The 17,866-nt window shown below is 43.5% G+C and overlaps 1 gene segment (V, D, J or C); it reads right to left on the bottom strand.

The window, feature by feature from the left end:
- Positions 1–11,341: 11,341 nt before the first annotated feature.
- LOC121270316 lies at positions 11,342–12,323 on the bottom strand. The segment is given in 2 exon segments: positions 11,342–11,742; positions 12,272–12,323. Coding segments are annotated over 2 exon segments (453 nt in total).
- Positions 12,324–17,866: the final 5,543 nt, after the last annotated feature.

Genomic DNA, 17,866 nt, shown 5'->3' with positions numbered 1-17,866 from the left:
TTTATTGTCGGTAAGGATGACTCTCCAGCCATGTCATGTTTGAAGTCAAATCTTCATATTATTTCACTGGTATCTTTCAGGAGGGCGGGATTTTCTGGCCCCGCCCTCCGCCGGGATTGCTCAGTCCAGTCGAAAGTCAATGGGCTTTAGGCTGGGCCATCGGATCTCCCGCAATTGGTCCCGCCACGACCAGACCTGGAAATCAGTGCCATTGTCTTCTTTATGTCCATCTGTCTCTGTCTCTTTCCTCTGTTCCGTCTCTCTCTCTCTCTATTGTCTCCCACTTTGGTATCTTATTTTACTTCTCGTCTTTGCCCCTTAGATGGGCAGTGCATAGGAAGAAATCTTCCGATTTAATATACATTAAAGACTCAACTTTTCGAATAAGCTTGCAGGGTGTTCCTCCTGCCAATTGCTCAACATATTATTCATGAAATCTGAAATATGACACGTCTGTTCAGAGCTGTTGGGAGTGGCCTACTTGGCTCTCCTTTGTTAATTATTAGCAATTGTTATCTCAGTACACAACCAGTTATTCTGTTCGCCCTGTCATCTTGCGGCAGTGTTTTTGTACGGGGCCCCCTCTGGTTCCTGTCACTGTGTCTCTCCGCCCGCAGTAATATATCACGCTGTCAGACAACTGCAGGTCACGGATGGTGAAATTCCCCTCACTTTTCGAAGTGTCGAGAGATGCAGAAAATCGAGTCCCAATGCCATCGGCTTTGAAAACATCTCCATATTTAGGGATGTAGATCAAGAAGATTGGGGGTTTATCCCGGTCCTGGCGGTACAGTTGAATGTAATAAGAAGCAGTTGAAGAAAATGAATAGCTGAACTTAATTGTCGCCTCATCTCCTTCAAATCGCATTAATGTAACCGGCTCTTGTGAGATGGAGTCTGCACCTTGAATTTCTGCAGAAATTTATGTATACAGAAAGTTAATATTTTATTGTCATTTTATGATAACTAGCAGCATAATGTAACAGATCACAATGTAGATAGAGGGAAACACCATTAAATGAATGTCAACGATCCCTGCAAGAGGAAGATTGTGTAACTTGTCGACTTACCAGGTAAGAGAGCTGCAGCTGTGAGAAATGAATAAAAAGCAAAAGCCAACATGTTTGCCGCGAGTTGGTGGCGTATTGAAACAGAACGGACTGAATCTGTAATTGGAGAGTTGAAGATATGCATTTATATCCGGTCTACCCAGCGATTCGTCCATTGCTGAAAAAGTCAATAAGTGACCTCCAATCAGCTCACAGCTCCTTTGCTCTCCAATTAGTTGCGTCAGAAAGGAGTGCAAACGGATCAGTGAAGTTATTCTTCCTCCAGCGGGGACCGAGATGAGGATTCAGCTAAATGTTGGCCATTTCATAGGGGTCAGTGTGTGAGGAGTTGGCAATGAAGGGAAATGCTTAATGTTGTCTTTGTATGAATACCGCAGGCTGCTTACTGACCTTGGAAACCACTCACAGCTGATATTAAGAGGAAGGCTACACAGTATGACACAGGGCCTGCAACGTAGCAATGGGCCATTCAGCCATACTAGTCTTTACTTTGATTTCGGTTCTATTACCAGTTAACAATCTAGGCCCCAGAATTGATTCTGTGACAGTAGATGAGAGTGCCTTCTCGGTTTTTGTACATCCTGACTGTGGCTCTGTAACAGTGTGGTGTTCTGTGCTCAGTGATACACGGCAGATTCAGAGGCAAGGGTTAAAGGGGCAGGTTTCTTCTTTATGTCCAAATCAGGAGAAAAACCTTCTGGGAAAACTGGACAATTATGTCCTTGCCCATTGCCGAAACTCTTCAGTAAAAATCTCGGAATACCCTCTGGATATTTGATATATTAGTAGAGATAGAGTTTGCTGGTGGATGTGGAGTACAGATCAGCGTCTGTCCTCCTTTAACCGTTAATTCAGGAGGATCCTAAGACACTGAATCTTGGCCACTCGTTTCTTTAACAGAAACATAAAGTTTGTCGAAATTCTGGGAGTAAATGTAGCCAATGGTACACGCCCTGTCCATTCAAACATAAGCTACGATTAATAGCACGAATGCAATTATCAGAAAGAGACACGTCAAACACATAATATCTGGTTTTGAATATGATAGAGAACAGCAGAATGTTTTAAATTTATTGAACATTCTTCCTGATATTAAAGAGGAAATTCAAATACTGAAGGGATTCCACTTATTTTGTGAACGTGGGGAGTTGGTTTGGCTTGTCTCTCTATCCCTCTTACTTTCTTTCTTTCTTCATTTCCTTCCTTTCTTTCTGTCTTTCTTTGTCTTTCTTTCTCTCTCTCTCTCTCTCTCCCTCTCTCTGTCTCCACCCCCAATCCTCCCTGTAGCACGTGAAGTAGAAAATAATCACAGACAATGTGTTGCATGACTAGTCATAGCTGAAAGAGAATGAAGGACATAATTAAGCGATCATGACTCTGCAATGGTGAGGGATCTTTTCAAAATTTGACCTGAAGGGTCAAGTCAGGAGATGGGGGCTCTGGTATTCATTCAGAAATCTACATATTTTTACTAAAACCGGGGGCGGGAATATCTGAACTTGACCCTAACTTAAAATGATCGAGAAATTTAAATTTTCTTAAGACTGACAGTGATGATTCCAGCTGGAAAAACCTGCCTGCATCAGGATGTATTTTCTCATTCATTTCCTTTATAATTTCCTGGGGAAGCATCTGATTTGATTTCTTGTTTCGACTGGGGCACTGAATGCCCGTTACTTATCTCTGAAAAGGAAACGTGGCCACACAACGGGTTAGATGAAGTAACGGAAACAGGATGGTCACCGGAGATGGATTTGGGAAATTATGCAAAATGGGTGGAATATTGTAGCAATGTCCCAATCTCACTGACCAGACATCAGGACAATAACCAACGTCAAAATCCCACTTCCATCGTCCTAGCCTGAACAGTAGAATGAGAAATTTTGATCAATGGTAGATAATGGTTGTGGGTGTGTGGTGGGATGGGGGGTGTGTGCAGGGGGCGGTGGGTCATGTGGCGAGGAGAGGGGCGGTGGGTTGTGGAAATTAAAAACAGCGCCGAGGCTACAGAAGGCCGGTGGGAATCTCTTCAACATTTAGATCTCTCTGAACAATCACATCATGTTGCAGGGGAACAAGATGGCGATCAAATAATCAAGAAGCGCCCTCCGCTGGGCAGTACAAACCTCACCTAGAACACTGGACATCCGCGCAGTCACATACCGATGAACACAAAGGTGCACACACACACACACACACACACACACCCGCACCCCACCCCCCTCACACACACACACACACACACACACACACACACACACACACACACATACACGCTTACAGATAGCCACAGTAGATCACCACACAAGGTGCTGCTCATTTTGTATTAGTTAAATTGCGGAAATTGTCAGAGTACAATTTATTCCACGCCACCTCGAGGGACTCAATTATTGTGTTGGTGTTTTCACTGCAGCAGATCAATCTCAAAGTCAGAAGTTGCGTTTTTTATTATTCATTCACGTGATGTGGGCTTCGCTGGCTGGGCCAGCCTTTATTTTCCATCCCTAGTTGCCCTTGAGAAGGTGGTGAGCTGCCTTCTTGAACCGCTGCATTCCATCTGGCGTAGGTACAACCACAATGCTATTAGGAAGGAAGTTCCAGCATTTTACCCTAGCAGCAGTGAAAGAACGGCGATTTAATTCCAAATCAGGATCATGATTGAGGACAACTTGGAGGACAACATCCAGGTCGTGGTGTTCCCGACAATTTGCTGCCCTTGTCCTTCTAGGGTGGTAGCTGTGGTGAGTTTGGAAGGTACTGTCGAAGGAGCCTTGGTGAGTTCCTGCAGTGCATCTTGTTGAAGATGCACACTGCTGCTCCTGTGCGCAGAGGGACTGAATGTTTGTGGATGTGGTGACAATCAAGCGGGCTGCTTTGTCCTGGATGGTATCAAGCTCCTTGAGTGCTGTGGGAGCTGCATTCAGCCCGGCAAGTGGGGGGTATTCCATCACATTCCTGACTTGTACCTTGTAGATGGTGGACCGGCTTTGGGGAGTCAGCAGGTGAGTTGCTCGTCGCCCGATTCTGACGGATACTGACGGATGAGGAAGCGGTCGGCCCAACTTAATTCTCGTTACCCTTACTCTCTGCCTCTAATTTGCATCCGTTCATCCATTCTCGGGTTAAAAGGTTACTGCCAATTTAATTCGTCTTTATAGAAAACACCAAACCCCTACAATGCCCTCTAGTTATTACGGAGGTAATTCCATATTTTTGGACTCTGTCACTCTGTATGAAAACCGGTCCAATTATCGTTCGGTTTGTGTAGCCAATAATCAACCGATAACAGTCCGAGAAGACTGTCTTAGATTTTCTTCACGACTCACAGACCACAAGCTGGAGCATTACACTCAGAGATAAAAACAAAAAAACTGCGGATGCTGGAAATCCAAAACAAAAACAGAATTACCTGGAAAAACTCAGCAGGTCTGGCAGCATCGGCGGAGAAGAAAAGAGTTGACGTTTCGAGTCCTCATGACCCTTCGACAGAACTTGAGTTCGAGTCCAGGAAAGAGTTGAAATATAAGCTGGTTTAAGGTGTGTGTGTGGGGGGCGGAGAAATAGAGAGACAGAGAGGTGGGGGGGGGGGTGGTTGTAGGGACAAACAAGCAGTGATAGAAGCAGATCATCAAAAGATGTCAACGACAATAGTACAATAGAACACATAGGTGTTAAAGTTAAAGTTGGTGATATTATCTAAACGAATGTGCTAATTAAGAATGGATGGTAGGGCACTCAAGGTATAGCTCTAGTGGGGTTTTTTTTATAATGGAAATAGGTGGGAAAAGGAAAATCTTTATAATTTATTGGAAAAAAAAGGAAGGGGGAAACAGAAAGGTGGTGGGGATGGGGGAGGGATCTCACGACCTAAAGTTGTGGAACCCTGCTCTCTTGCCCACATGTCTGTCCTTGGCTTGCTGCATTGTTCCAGTGAAGCCCAACGCAAACTGGAGGAACAACACCTCATCTTCCGACTAGGGACTTTACAGCCTTCCGGACTGAATATTGAATTCAACAACTTTAGGTCGTGAGCTCCCTCCCCCATCCCCACCCCCTTTCTGTTTCCCCCTTCCTTTTTTTTTCCAATAAATTATAAAGATTTTCCTTTTCCCACCTATTTCCATTATAAAAAAAAACCCACTAGAGCTATACCTTGAGTGCCCTACCATCCATTCTTAATTAGCACATTCGTTTAGATAATATCACCAACTTTAACTTTAACACCTATGTGTTCTTTTGTACTATTGTCGTTGACATCTTTTGATGATCTGCTTCTATCACTGCTTGTTTGTCCCTACAACCACACCCCCCCCCCCCCACCTCTCTGTCTCTCTATCTCTCCGCCCCCCACACACACACTTTAAACCAGCTTATATTTCAGCTCTTTCCTGGACTCGAACTCAAGTTCTGTCGAAGGGTCATGAGGACTCGAAACGTCAACTCTTTTCTTCTCCGCCGATGCTGCCAGACCTGCTGAGTTTTTCCAGGTAATTCTGTTTTTGTTTTGGAGCATTACACTCCTGGGCCACCTCTGCACTACCGCCAAACTTCGATGATCTCATTTTTACTTGGCTGATATAACTAAAGACATTTCATTAAGGAACTTCTCTGACTTGTGCCCTTGTTGGCTCGATGTTAAACATCCCATAATGTTGTTCATTTCTCCAATGCATTCTCTGCCTATGTGGGGCACGATTTCAAACGGATGCACCAAACATGCTGGGCCACATTGTTAAAGTTGGGAGATCCAGATGTCGAAAGGTCCGCTTATGGATGGACAACCAGGAGGTGAATTGCCAGCGATGCCCAAACCCTAGAGCGCATGCTTTATTTATTGTTAATAATACTTCATTTTTATGGTTTGGTGTCACTTCAAATAAAATACATAAAAATGCAACGCCAGAATCTTTACAATTGTGTTGGGGTAATGTCTCCCCGTAGAAAATGTCCCTTTCACACTAAAATAAATTTAAGAAAACCATTTCAGGGACTAAATACCGAGTTCGATGATAAAAGCAAAATACTGCAGATGCTGTAAATCTGAAACAAAAACAAGAGTTGCTGGAAAAACCCAGCAGGTCTGACAGCATTTGTGGAGAGGAAGACAGAGTTAACGTTTCGAATCCGAATGACCATTCCGAGTTTGATTAATTCGACAAAAGAAATTTACCCGAATATAATGGCAGGTGGTGGGCTTGACCCATTAGAAATATCCGCGCAGGTAGCGCAGCGCAATAACTGTCAATAACCGTCAGAAGAACAGTCCAGTTAATTGTGTGATGGAAAACCTAAAATTTTTGTGTCTGTTTGTCTCCTCCGCGAACAAAATGCAAAGTAGACGAAATCCGAAAGGAACCAACATACTCACATACTAATTAGAAGCAGGAGTAGGCGAGTCGGCCCGTCGAACCTGCTCTGCCATTTAATAACATCATGGCTGATCTGATTGTATCCTGAACCCCAGATTCCCTCCTACTCCCGATATTCTTTCACCCCCTTGCTTATCAAGAATCTATCTAGATCTGCCTTAAAATATTCAAAGACGTCGCTTCCATCGCCTTTTGAGGCAGAGATAAATAGGCTCTTGACAAGCAAGGGGGTGAAAAGTTATGGGGTACTAAGAAGCAAATATTAATGTATTGGGTAAAGGAGGAGAAAGAATTCAGAACCCAGATGCAGAAAGTGTGGAACAAGCTGCTGATAAAGAGTTAAAGAATCGTGTTTAATCAACAGGGACACGGATTGTTAAACTCAGAATCAAGGATAAAGCTGGACACGTCATTGCTGAGGACACAGTTCATACTCTTGGCTCAGTTTTGTAACTCTTCTTTCGTTTGGTGTCAACCTGACAGACAGTGTACAGGATGGACTGTGAACGATGTTGCCGGGCGAGAGATGATAATCATGAGCAGAAACCTGAGCAGCTAGAGATCTTTTCACCAGAACACGGAAAGTTAAGAAGTGGAATGACAGAACTGTACCCAATCAGGAAAGGTTTGGAAAAGGTTAAAAAGAGAGAGTGAATCGGTGGGTAACTGGATGGCATCATTTAAGTTCACCATTATTCTAGTGGAGGGGAGAGGAGACCGTTTTCGTATTTTGAGCAGTGGAATGTTAGAGGATGTGATGGTTCATGAGAAACAGCGAAGAAAACAAAATGTACAAGTAATTTAGAAGACAAATAGGTCAACATTTGACCAGTAAAAATATTGTTTTTAAAGACACAATATACGGGCAGCGGACAGATGATTCACAATAAGTGTATAACACTACATTACAGCCAGCACACATGGGTAGTGGGTCGAACTTCCTCTCTTTGTGTTGTAAGATGACTAATGCCTCTTCTCAGTTATAAAGACAACAGAGCACAGGCATTATGAAACAGTATAACCTGTTGCAACATGCAGGAAGCAGAGAGGTTCGGGAGCACTGGCTTTTCAAGTGGCCTAAGTTTTGAGAAACTGCCAATCGCTGGGGAATAACGTCATATAGCAACATCCCATAATTGTCCAATCGGTGAGAATATCGCCCATCAGTCTCACATTCAAGAGGAGAATGTAAAGCCCTCCGCTCTCCTCTCCCCCTCCCCACCATTGAGAGCCCTGGACTCGGCAACAAGTCGCAGTCTGGAAATCAGACCCTGATTGATCCGCCTTTTTTCGATCTTCGTCGTCATGAACAGAAACTCTGGAAAAAATCTGATTCCAGTTGGAGCCCTGTTGCTGTTGGTATTGTGTGAGTTTATTTATCTCATCAGATGCATTGTTTTTATCAATCTCTCAGTACCCCGTGGTGGTTCAGTGTTTTTCTCTTTTGTCCATAGCCGTTCAGTGTGAGGATCAGAGTTTCCACCCTGAGCAGGTGGTATCTCGGGAAGGGGAACGTTTTGAACTGGCGTGTCGGCTCTCCGTTGGCTCTGGTTATACTGTAGTCTGGTACAGACAAACACTGACAGGGGCTCCGACATTTATCGCCTACATTTTCCAGGGGAATGTGACCAACGGACGCTACACACTGTCCTTTGACCGAGCAAAGAAGGCCAATACCATCTCTGTAGATGACACGGTGGTCCAGGACGCCAGAATGTGTCACTGCGGGAGGCAGGCACATTGAGACAAAGAGCGGGTCCGGTTGTACGATATCTTGTTCACTGCTGTGTCTCCGCTGCACCTTTAATCTTTCTCCAAACAAGAACCTTTAGAAATGCCGGCGATGTTCAGAAACGCTACTTTCCCATGGTTTTACTATCATCTGGATAAAGTTACAACATCCTACCGCTGTTACTATACATACAGAGCATCGAAAGATATTAAATAAGATTTCCGATGTTTTCTTGTGCAACATAAAGAGAAAGGCAGAAAAATTAACTCTGCCTCTCAGATACCTAGATAGATATGCGAGAGAAAGATTGAAAAATGATGAGTTACAAAGATGGACAAGTAGATAGATAGAGAGGAATGTAGATAGATAGACAAACAGATAGATAGATAGATAGTTCGATTAGTATATTCTGCCAATATCGGCAAGCTTGTATGTATCATTAAGCTAATGTTATTAATGTTTTCGCAGTTGTTCCTTGTCACTGGAAGACATTTCAGATATCGGTGTATCGGGGAACTGTCGGACAAACCATGTCGCTTCATCACAATTCGCTACAAATGATCTTGCATTCTGGTACCGGAAATTCTCCAATCAAGCTCCGGAGTATCTCGTGTCCACATACGGAGATGAAAGGGTTGGGGGAAGGTTTAACATATCTGAGGACTGTGAGAAAAGCTCCACCACTCTCACTGTTAATACGGTTGATCTGTCAGACGCTGCGGTATATTAAAGTGCAGTGAGGCACGGTAAAACAAAGAGACGAGGAGCCTGTAAAATACCTCGCTCGACACGGGGACTGAGGAGACAACAAGCCCATGGGTTTTAGAAGTGAGTGTGATGGAAAGAAAAAAAATTCAAAGTTAATCATGCGAATGAATTACTGCCATAAAAATATATTTTATTTTTATTTCTACTCGTAGAAAAATGCTCTGATACATTCGCTTATTGAAATTTGGTTGACATTCTTGTTTTATGATTAGGGAGCTCTGAAGCATTCCATTCTTTAGAAATTTACAATCCAAGCTCATCAGCTATGGATTTATGAATTTATTAATGAGATCCTCATCTATGTGTGCAAATGACATGTACTGTACTAATGACGTAGGCATGTTGGAAAACTGAGGCAAATAATCTTGCAACTAATATGAAATAGCATATGTAGCAAAAGCAAAAGAATGAAAAAAGGCATCAGTTGCAGTAATAATAAAATCTGAGCAAAAATAATAATAAGATGCCATAATAATTATCCAGCAATATCATGCAGCAATATTCGAGAATAAATTGAGAATCGTTATTTCACAGATAATATTCCACTAGATGGCGCTTCAAATCCTTTTATCTGTCCAAAAGTGACAAAGCCGTCAGTTCACCACTGTCACAGGTGACAGCTGGGGATTACAGGAAATATCTTGATGACACTTCATCGCAACCGATATTGTATTTAGGGCAAGGGCCTATATATGAATTACGCATGCTATGGCAGAGAAGAAGGTCTACCCTAGCACTGGTAGCCTCCATACTTTTAGGCCAGAAGCTTCATGGTCAAGTCCCACTTCAGGACCTGATGGCCACAAGAGGTCAGTTCCTAACGTGGTCATTAAGGTTGATTATCAGCTTATAAATCCTTCAATATGCCTGACGGCAGGTGACAAGAGCAGGAGAGATTCCTGTAGAAGGCAACGGCACACAGCTGCAATACTTTGCCAAACATAATCATAGGCAAGTATAATGCAAGTCCACAGTCACCAATGGCATCTTAGGGTATGGTGGCTGAAGGAGGAGGAGAATGGTTTAGGGGACTTAGAGAACTAAGACTATAAATCATTGTATTCCAATGTCACTAGGTTAGCTGAGTAAGAAGGTTAGCGCAATGTTTCTAATCATATTGTTCCTCAATGTGCCTTAGAGAAAGAGGTGTCCATTTTTCCGTTACCGAGTGTTCTGGTTACTATTTGCTGCAAGTTGAAAGTGTCCGGAAAACACCTGGCCTCACAAATTCCTTTATTCCAGGGTGAGAGTGAAAACCCATCCTGGCAGGGAATTAAATATTCCCGCTGTCCTCTGTGGAAATAATGTTTCTGAGATCAAAACAATGGCTGCACTGGAAACATACTTCCTGAGGTTAGAAAGGCTTCCGGACATCCTGAGTCAGGAAAGCGCGACATCAGGAAAAGTCTTTCTCTTGTCGAGTGACATTTGGTTCCAGGAGTTAAGCTTATCGTTTCCTGTTTCCACGGGGACCAGTAAAGTTTATTTTTCAATTTTCTTTTCTTTATTTCAATCCGTTTTTCCAGGATTGGGTTGAAGAACGGTCACCACCTCCTGAGTTTTCCCGGATTCTGAGGCCAGTCTGTTCAGAGATTCTTTCCGTTCAACAGGACACGGGCAGGCTGTCAGTAGGGACAATGCGGGCATTTACCGAGGAGACCTTCGTGGAAACTCGCCTCCTGTTCTGGGAGAATAGATGACCGAGGCGCCCATTGGAGGATGCCCATCTGCCTGTAATCGCTCCGTTCAAGTCTACAAAAAGCTTTGCACTTTCTGCTAGTCCATTTTCTATGTATTATTAAAAAGATACAGATGTCTGAGAATAAACAGTACAAGAGCTAACCTGAAAGCTCTAGATGTCAGACGAAGTTCTGTGCTCATCATTATTGCCCCTGAAGCAGAAGGTTCAGGCTTCCATTCCCATAAGCACCCCCCCTCTCCCCCCGCCCCACCAAGGTGCTGAGCCCCAGGATTAATACTGATAACCCGGTGCTATCCTCAGGGAATGGTGCAGTCAGAGGTACCGGCTTTCAGATGAGATGTTAAATCGATGGCACTGTTTGCCCTTTCAGGCGGACGTGATAGATCACAAAGCCTCTTTCTCGAAGGCAGGAGGGGAATTGCCCTGGTCAATCATCATTACTGAAACAGGGCGGCCATTGAATCCTCAGTGTTTGAAGTCTTTTGCTGGGCAAAATTTGGCTACTGCCTTCTCTACATTACATTATAACAGTGACGGTGAAACATCTTGGGACATGAAGAAAGGCTCTATATAAATAATGCATTATCTTTTGCTAATATGCCCGCATTAAGATTTTGTCATGATAGAATTATTAAGAATAAAATTATAAATTAGAAATAAATGTATAGATGTCACTACGATTTAAGGAAGTAGTTCAGACTCAACTCGATCGCAATATTTGCGTCTCGCTCTGTAATGTTGAGTGTCGCTCTGACAGTTTTTGTACAGGTTCAGCCCTGCTCTGTGTCTCTGTGGGGCTCAGCGCGCAGTAATACACCGCAGAGTCCGACAATTCTGTTTTAGACACTTTCAGCGGAACGGTGCGATCCGAATCATTGAGCTCCGCTGAAAAACGGTCTCCTGGGAATCTCTCTGTGTTATCGATGTGTCTGTTTCTCTTCAGCAGATACTTAATGGATCCGCTGGTATACTGACGATACCAGAACAGATAAGGATTGCTGCTGCTTGTAGCTGTGTAATTGCAGAGCAGCTGAACATCATCTCCTTCACTGACAGTGACTGCACCCGGTGTCTGTGAAACAGAATCTCCTCCGCAATGCCCTGTAAGAGCCAAGAGCGATATTCAATTAAACGATGTCACTTCACTATGTCTATCTCCCAAAATCGGTCTGTCACCCGGAACCTGAGAAATAAATCATGGCAGCTAAATAGAAATATATTTCCCACAGCTCAGGTGCTGTAACGGAAGGTGCTTGGGTCGATTCAATAAAACTTCCCTGAATGAACATTCAGCACCTTCTATCGAGATCAGTTCCTCACCTTCATCACCGGTGATCTGAAGGTAAAACTGAAAACAGCCGGAGGGTTTCGTTCGAAATCTTGTATCTGTCAAAGTCTCTCAAGCGCACAAATGCAGTCTAGGATGCCAGCCCAACTCCTCTGCTCTCAATCACTTCGGGAATTTCGCCTATTTCTCCCAAGCAGTGTTCTGTGTTGGTACAAGGTGGATCGGGACGATTTTTCACATTTTGGATCAAACTATTCCCCCCTTGTGTTGACTGAACTACCCGATTAAATGTAATGCCTGGACAAGATGTAAGACACAGAGTTTCGCAGTTTGTGAACCTACCAATTAAAACAGCTGCAGCTGTGACGAATAAGTTCAAAGTAACGGGCGACATGCTTGCAAAGAGCTCGTGGTGGAAATGACTAGAACGGGCTGAAGTTGAAATTCTTTTCACCAAGACTTGGTTAGAGGTTGAGTGACATCCGCGTCGCTGCTGATTGGATCATTGCTGACAGCGTCATCAGGTGACATCCAATCAGCTTAAAACTCCTTTGTTTTCAATTAAACCAATTAACGGGCAGCTCTTTTGATCTCCGATTCATACAACAGGGAATGGGGCAGAGTTGATACCCAATGTTAGCCCTTTAACGATTCAATCAGTCAGGCTGAGGAAGAAAAGGAAAGCAGTGAATGCTGTTCTACTTTCAGAACCGGAGCCCCAATTGCTGCTGTCTGACTATGAGGACTCCCCGCAGACGATACACGCGGCCACTGGCTCCTGTGGAATTTGAATACAACAAAGCGGCAAATAGAAAAATACCACATTTGAAATGAATTCAATGATGGAAGAGGAGTGATTGGCTTTTTGACGGATCCAGGGTGTACGGACACGTCATGCGCTCAGTGGTCATGGCTGAATTGATCATTAGAAATATTTACAACACACCTAATTTAAAAATCACCATGTTTGCAGAAATTCATTAGTTAACCACCGTACCCATAGTCTTGCACAGGGAATTATTGTCCGCATTTAAAATCGCGTGATTAAATAAACTCGTCAAGATAACTTCGACAGTATTTCCCAAACTTTCAATCTCTTCCACTTAAACACATAGAAAACCTGCAATTTCTCCTTCAAGCAACATCCCATCCTGACATGGAATTATATCACCGTTCTTTCACTGTCAATATCTCGGAATTCCCTCCCTAACATCGCCAACAGAACATACCAGCACAAGTACAGGAAAACTATAGCAGCTCATGAAGGCGCTCATCAGCATTTACTCAAGGGGAAATCGTTTGGTGAGCAAGAAATGCTGTCCTTTGCCAGCTTGAAACAATAAAAAAAAATGTTTTCAATCTATAGCGCATCCCGGCAGCCAAACCAACAGCTAACCCATCATCCTGCTGCACTCGGGACTCTGTCAGTTGGTCCGTGTCAATTATCTCAGTATCATTCGTGATAAGGTTCTGTTGGGAAGTCATCGACCTACAAAATTAAATCTGTTAATATCTCCAGACTTCTTTTTTTCATAATCCACACGATAGCTGCGCTCTAGTGACCCTGACTTGAAAACCTTTTCAAACTCAGTTCAGAGAAAGTGGGCGTTCAGTGTAATGTGCTCCGCTTAAATACACACAAATCTGATATTATCATTGAACACAGGAACCTGACAGCTTTTCTACATAATTGTTTTGTGATGACCTTCACATCTAGTCTCCATTATAAGTGACATCAGCAGGCAATGTTTCTGATTTACAAATTGGCGGGAGTAGCTATACGAGGGTTTAACTGGTTTCCAACATTGTGGGTCTCAGGGAGCAATAATAAACTGCACCTTTGTTCAGTTGAAGCTTGGAGATGGTTAAAATACTGAGTTTTGTCAAGTGTGCACTGAAAAACAGATTTCGGCAAAATACGCCTTATCTTCAGAGTCCTTTGGGTATTTTATCAGATTGAGCACTGGCTCTGCTTCAGCTTTGTTGCTGATATCAGTTGCCCCTCCATGTGGCATTATGGGTACATTTTAAAGTAATCGCTTCTCCTTCTGTCCTAACTCCTGAGGACATCGGCTGCGTGACAGAATCTCCGTGATTCAGGCCTGATAAAGACGTTAAAAAAGGGAAAGATAAAACAGGCAGGTGTTTTTATCTGGTGGAAATGTACTTACGAAACTCAGATTCCTCACCACCATGTGCCATCTAAAATTTAACAAAAATAATAATTCTGTAAAAATGCGGCAGAGTTTCGAACCTTCGCCATTCACCACTAGATGGGGCAGACTTTCTTTATTTTCTTTCTGCCCGTCTTTCAATCTAAATTAACAATAATCCGGAATGGTGAAGTGTATTTGCTCCTTTCTTTGTCTAGCCCACACTCTGTCTCTATCTGTCTTTCTTTGTAGTGGTATACCTGCCTCGGTTTCTATCGCTCCTGCAGTCTCTCTGTTTGTCTCCGTAACATTTCTCCCACTTTTGCTTTTTGCAAATGCAGTTTGACAGAGTACATGCTGAGAGGCTGTTTCTCCCTGGCTGGAGCGTCGAGAACTGGGCTCACATTCTCCAAATGATGCGCCAGCCATTTGGGGCTGAGATGAGGAGATATTTCTTCACTCAAACGCTGGTGAATCTTTAGAATGCTCTGTCCCAGATGTTTGTGGGTGCTCAGTCATCAAGTGTTCAAAAGTGAATTGAATAGATTGTTGTCCTATCCTTTTAAATGACAGGGTGACTGGGGAAAGGTGGGGGAAGTGGCAAAGACAGGGCCAGATACCCCTTTCCCCTGTAACCATTCTCTGATTTTATACAGACATCATTTGTCTATGTGTGGACTGTAGTCGTGTCTGGCTGGTTAAGTTGATGGTTTAAAATTAATTGAGATTCCCCCATGAAGGTTTGAATCCTACTGATTATTCATGGATTTTACCCAGTGCCAGCAGGGTTAATTATCTGTTAAATGGAATAAGAACTTCCCAGGTCTGATTCCAAACCCCGTGCTCGTGCTAAATGACTCGATAATTTCTCGGTGAATTTGCTCAGTCCCCTGAGGTCATGAGAACTGGACACAAGGGGGGATGGTGGGTTTTGCTGTAACGAGTTGTAAGATGATAGAATGACTGTGAAGGCAGAAGCAGTGAGGATGAAAATGAAAGATTTCTAGAACGTTACAGCACAGAAGGAGGCCATTCGGCCCGGCGTGGCGCTTTGAATGAGCCTTGGACATTAAGTGATATTTGTGCAAGTGAGAGCAGCACGAATTAAGATCTGTCCCTTTTGCATCTACGATCTCTTCAGGCAGTTTATATCTCATGCCTTGCAACTGATCATAGCCCTTCCCTTTTGTCCTTTCACTCCCTCTCTCCGCCCCCTTGCTTGTTTTCCAGCAGTTACATCTCTGACTTTTCCAGCTCTGATGAAGGATCGCCCAGCTAGAAGATTCACTCTGTTTCTCCCTCCAAAGCGGCAGCCAGACCTGGTTTCATTTCATAAGGGATTCCTGTTAATGGTGACAGTCCGCACAGCACCAAGAAAGAGCTTCCCTGACCAGGAATCGAACTCAGGTAACGGCGGTGAAAGCGCCAAATCCTAGCCACTTGACCACCATCAGAGCAACTAGCAATTAGCTTTCCTAACGTGCTGACAATCATCTCTTTACCCGCCTGTTACCTAACACCACAGACATGTTTTCACACAAAATTTTGTGTTTGGTTTACCTTTGCTCACCTCATAGACTCATAGACCCATAAACTCATAGCCGTTTACAGCACAGAAGGAGGCTATTCGGCCCATCGTGTCTGTGCTGATCAATAATGATCTGATCACATTAATCCCATTTTCCAGTACTTGGCCCATAGCCCTGGTGGCTATGGCAATGCAAGTGAATATCTAAACACTTCATAAATTTTACGAGAGTTTCTGGTTCAACCAACCTTTCAGGCAGTGAGTTCCAGACTCCCACCAGGGTCTGGATGAAAAGAATTCTCCTCAACTCTCCGCTTAGCCTTCTACCTCTTACCTTAAATATCTGCCCACTGGTTATTGACACCGCACCCCCCCTCCCCTACTAATGGAAAAAGTGCCTTCGTATCCACCCTACCTATGCCCCTTATAATCTTATACACATCCATCAGGTCCCCTCTCAACTTTCGTTGCTCCAAGGAAAACAACCTTTGATTACATATTTGATCCTCTATCTCTCCCTAGTTATTTGGGGACATAAGGTACACACTCAACAGTGCGTTTTCCCCTTTTGTGTTTTTTTTACTTCTACCCATATGGCCTCATTCGATGACCCTTCCCAGATATTATTCCTGCTCACTGCTATAATCGATTCCTTGGTCAACATTGCAACCCCCGCCCTCTTCTAACCCCCTCTCTATCTCGTCTGAATACTCTATAACCAGGAATGTTGAGCTGACAATCCTGCCTTCTTTTAGTCAAGGCTCAGTAGTAGCTATGATATCATACTCCCACGTGCCTATCTGTGCCCTCAGCTCGTCAGTCTTATTCCTTTGGCTCCTTGCAGTAATTTTGTCTGTTTGAAAATGTTTAAAAAGAAACATTTGAATGGAACATATAAAATGGAACATTTTAAAAACAAGAACACACAGAAATCGATTTCTGCCTGTCGTTTTCTAAACACGAAGAATTTATTTTTTGCGAGCTAGCATATTTGAGATGTGCCCAAGAGATTGGGTGTGTGTGTGTGTGTGTGCGCGCGCGTATGTTCAGATTTCCCAAAATACTTCCAGTGCTCAAACTTTCTAACACTTTTTTTAAAAATTAAGCTTTTGTATTCAGTTGGTTTTCTGGTCAACTTGCCCGATGCCTAGAACACATCAGCCTGTCCTTGTTGAATGATTGTTCATCTGCTTCCAATCATATCTTGCAAATAACCGCTTTGTGCCTGTTTATATTATGGATTCTTAATTTCAATGTATGGAAGTATCTTTAGCATCGAGGGATATTTAATCAGTTCACCAAATATTTATATTCGGATTTTCCTCACCTGGTGGCCTTATTGACAATTTCAAACCAAAAAAGAAACATGTGTTCCTTTGCCGCGAGTTCTTTCATGAACAACAGTGCACGGATATAAATAGACCCAGGCCACTTTCATGTGTTGTATTCTCAATGGCCGTGGTGAGTTCTCAGACATTCCCAAATAAACAGCAGGATTCTGCCCCACACAGTTAATACAATAATCAGACTGAATCAATATTAAATGTGAGTGATTTTAAATGGTGTTTCTGTGGATTGTCTGCGCTCAGAAGAATGTATTCACGTGTCAGTGTCTGACCCGCTGTTATAAACAGCAGCTGTGACCCAGAAAACTGCAGCATTTATTGTATGAGGCTTTCACTCGTTCCCATCACTGTGAGACTCTGTGCACAGTAATAGACCGCGGCGTCAGACAGCCGCAGCTCCGTGATTGTCAATCGGTACGACCTGTCTGACTGCTGGACTGTATCAGAAAACCGGCTCTGAGCGAAATCCGCCTTAAATTCAGAACTACCGCTCGTGAGCCTCCGGACCGCAAACTCCGGCTGTCTGTCTGGGTACTGGCGGTACCAGAATAAGTAATAAGCATCGTCGGTATAGGTGCAGTTTAAAGCGACATCTTCTCCCTCTGTCTGTGTGAGTGAGGGTTCCCGCTGAGTAACAAAATCTCCATCGCTCAGACCTGGTACACACGGTTAAAGAAAGAGGAAATCAGCGATTAAAACTTCAACTGAACTGAACTGACAGTGAAAATTCACAGTCAGTGAGACATAAAATTAAAAATAATTTCGATGACACAACAGCTCATTCGACCCAAATGGTCCAATTCCGTGTTTCCAACCCCGAAGGGCATCCTCCTGACCCCCACAACCCCCCCCACTCTTCATGTCACTCCCTCAGCAAACCTCAGCTGAAGTCTAATACCATCATTGTAAT

Source organism: Carcharodon carcharias, chromosome 27, assembly GCF_017639515.1.
Source record: "Carcharodon carcharias isolate sCarCar2 chromosome 27, sCarCar2.pri, whole genome shotgun sequence".
NCBI lineage: Eukaryota > Metazoa > Chordata > Chondrichthyes > Lamniformes > Lamnidae > Carcharodon > Carcharodon carcharias.
The sequence above is the reverse complement of the archived record's forward strand: the minus strand, read 5'-3'. Positions and strand labels throughout refer to the sequence as shown.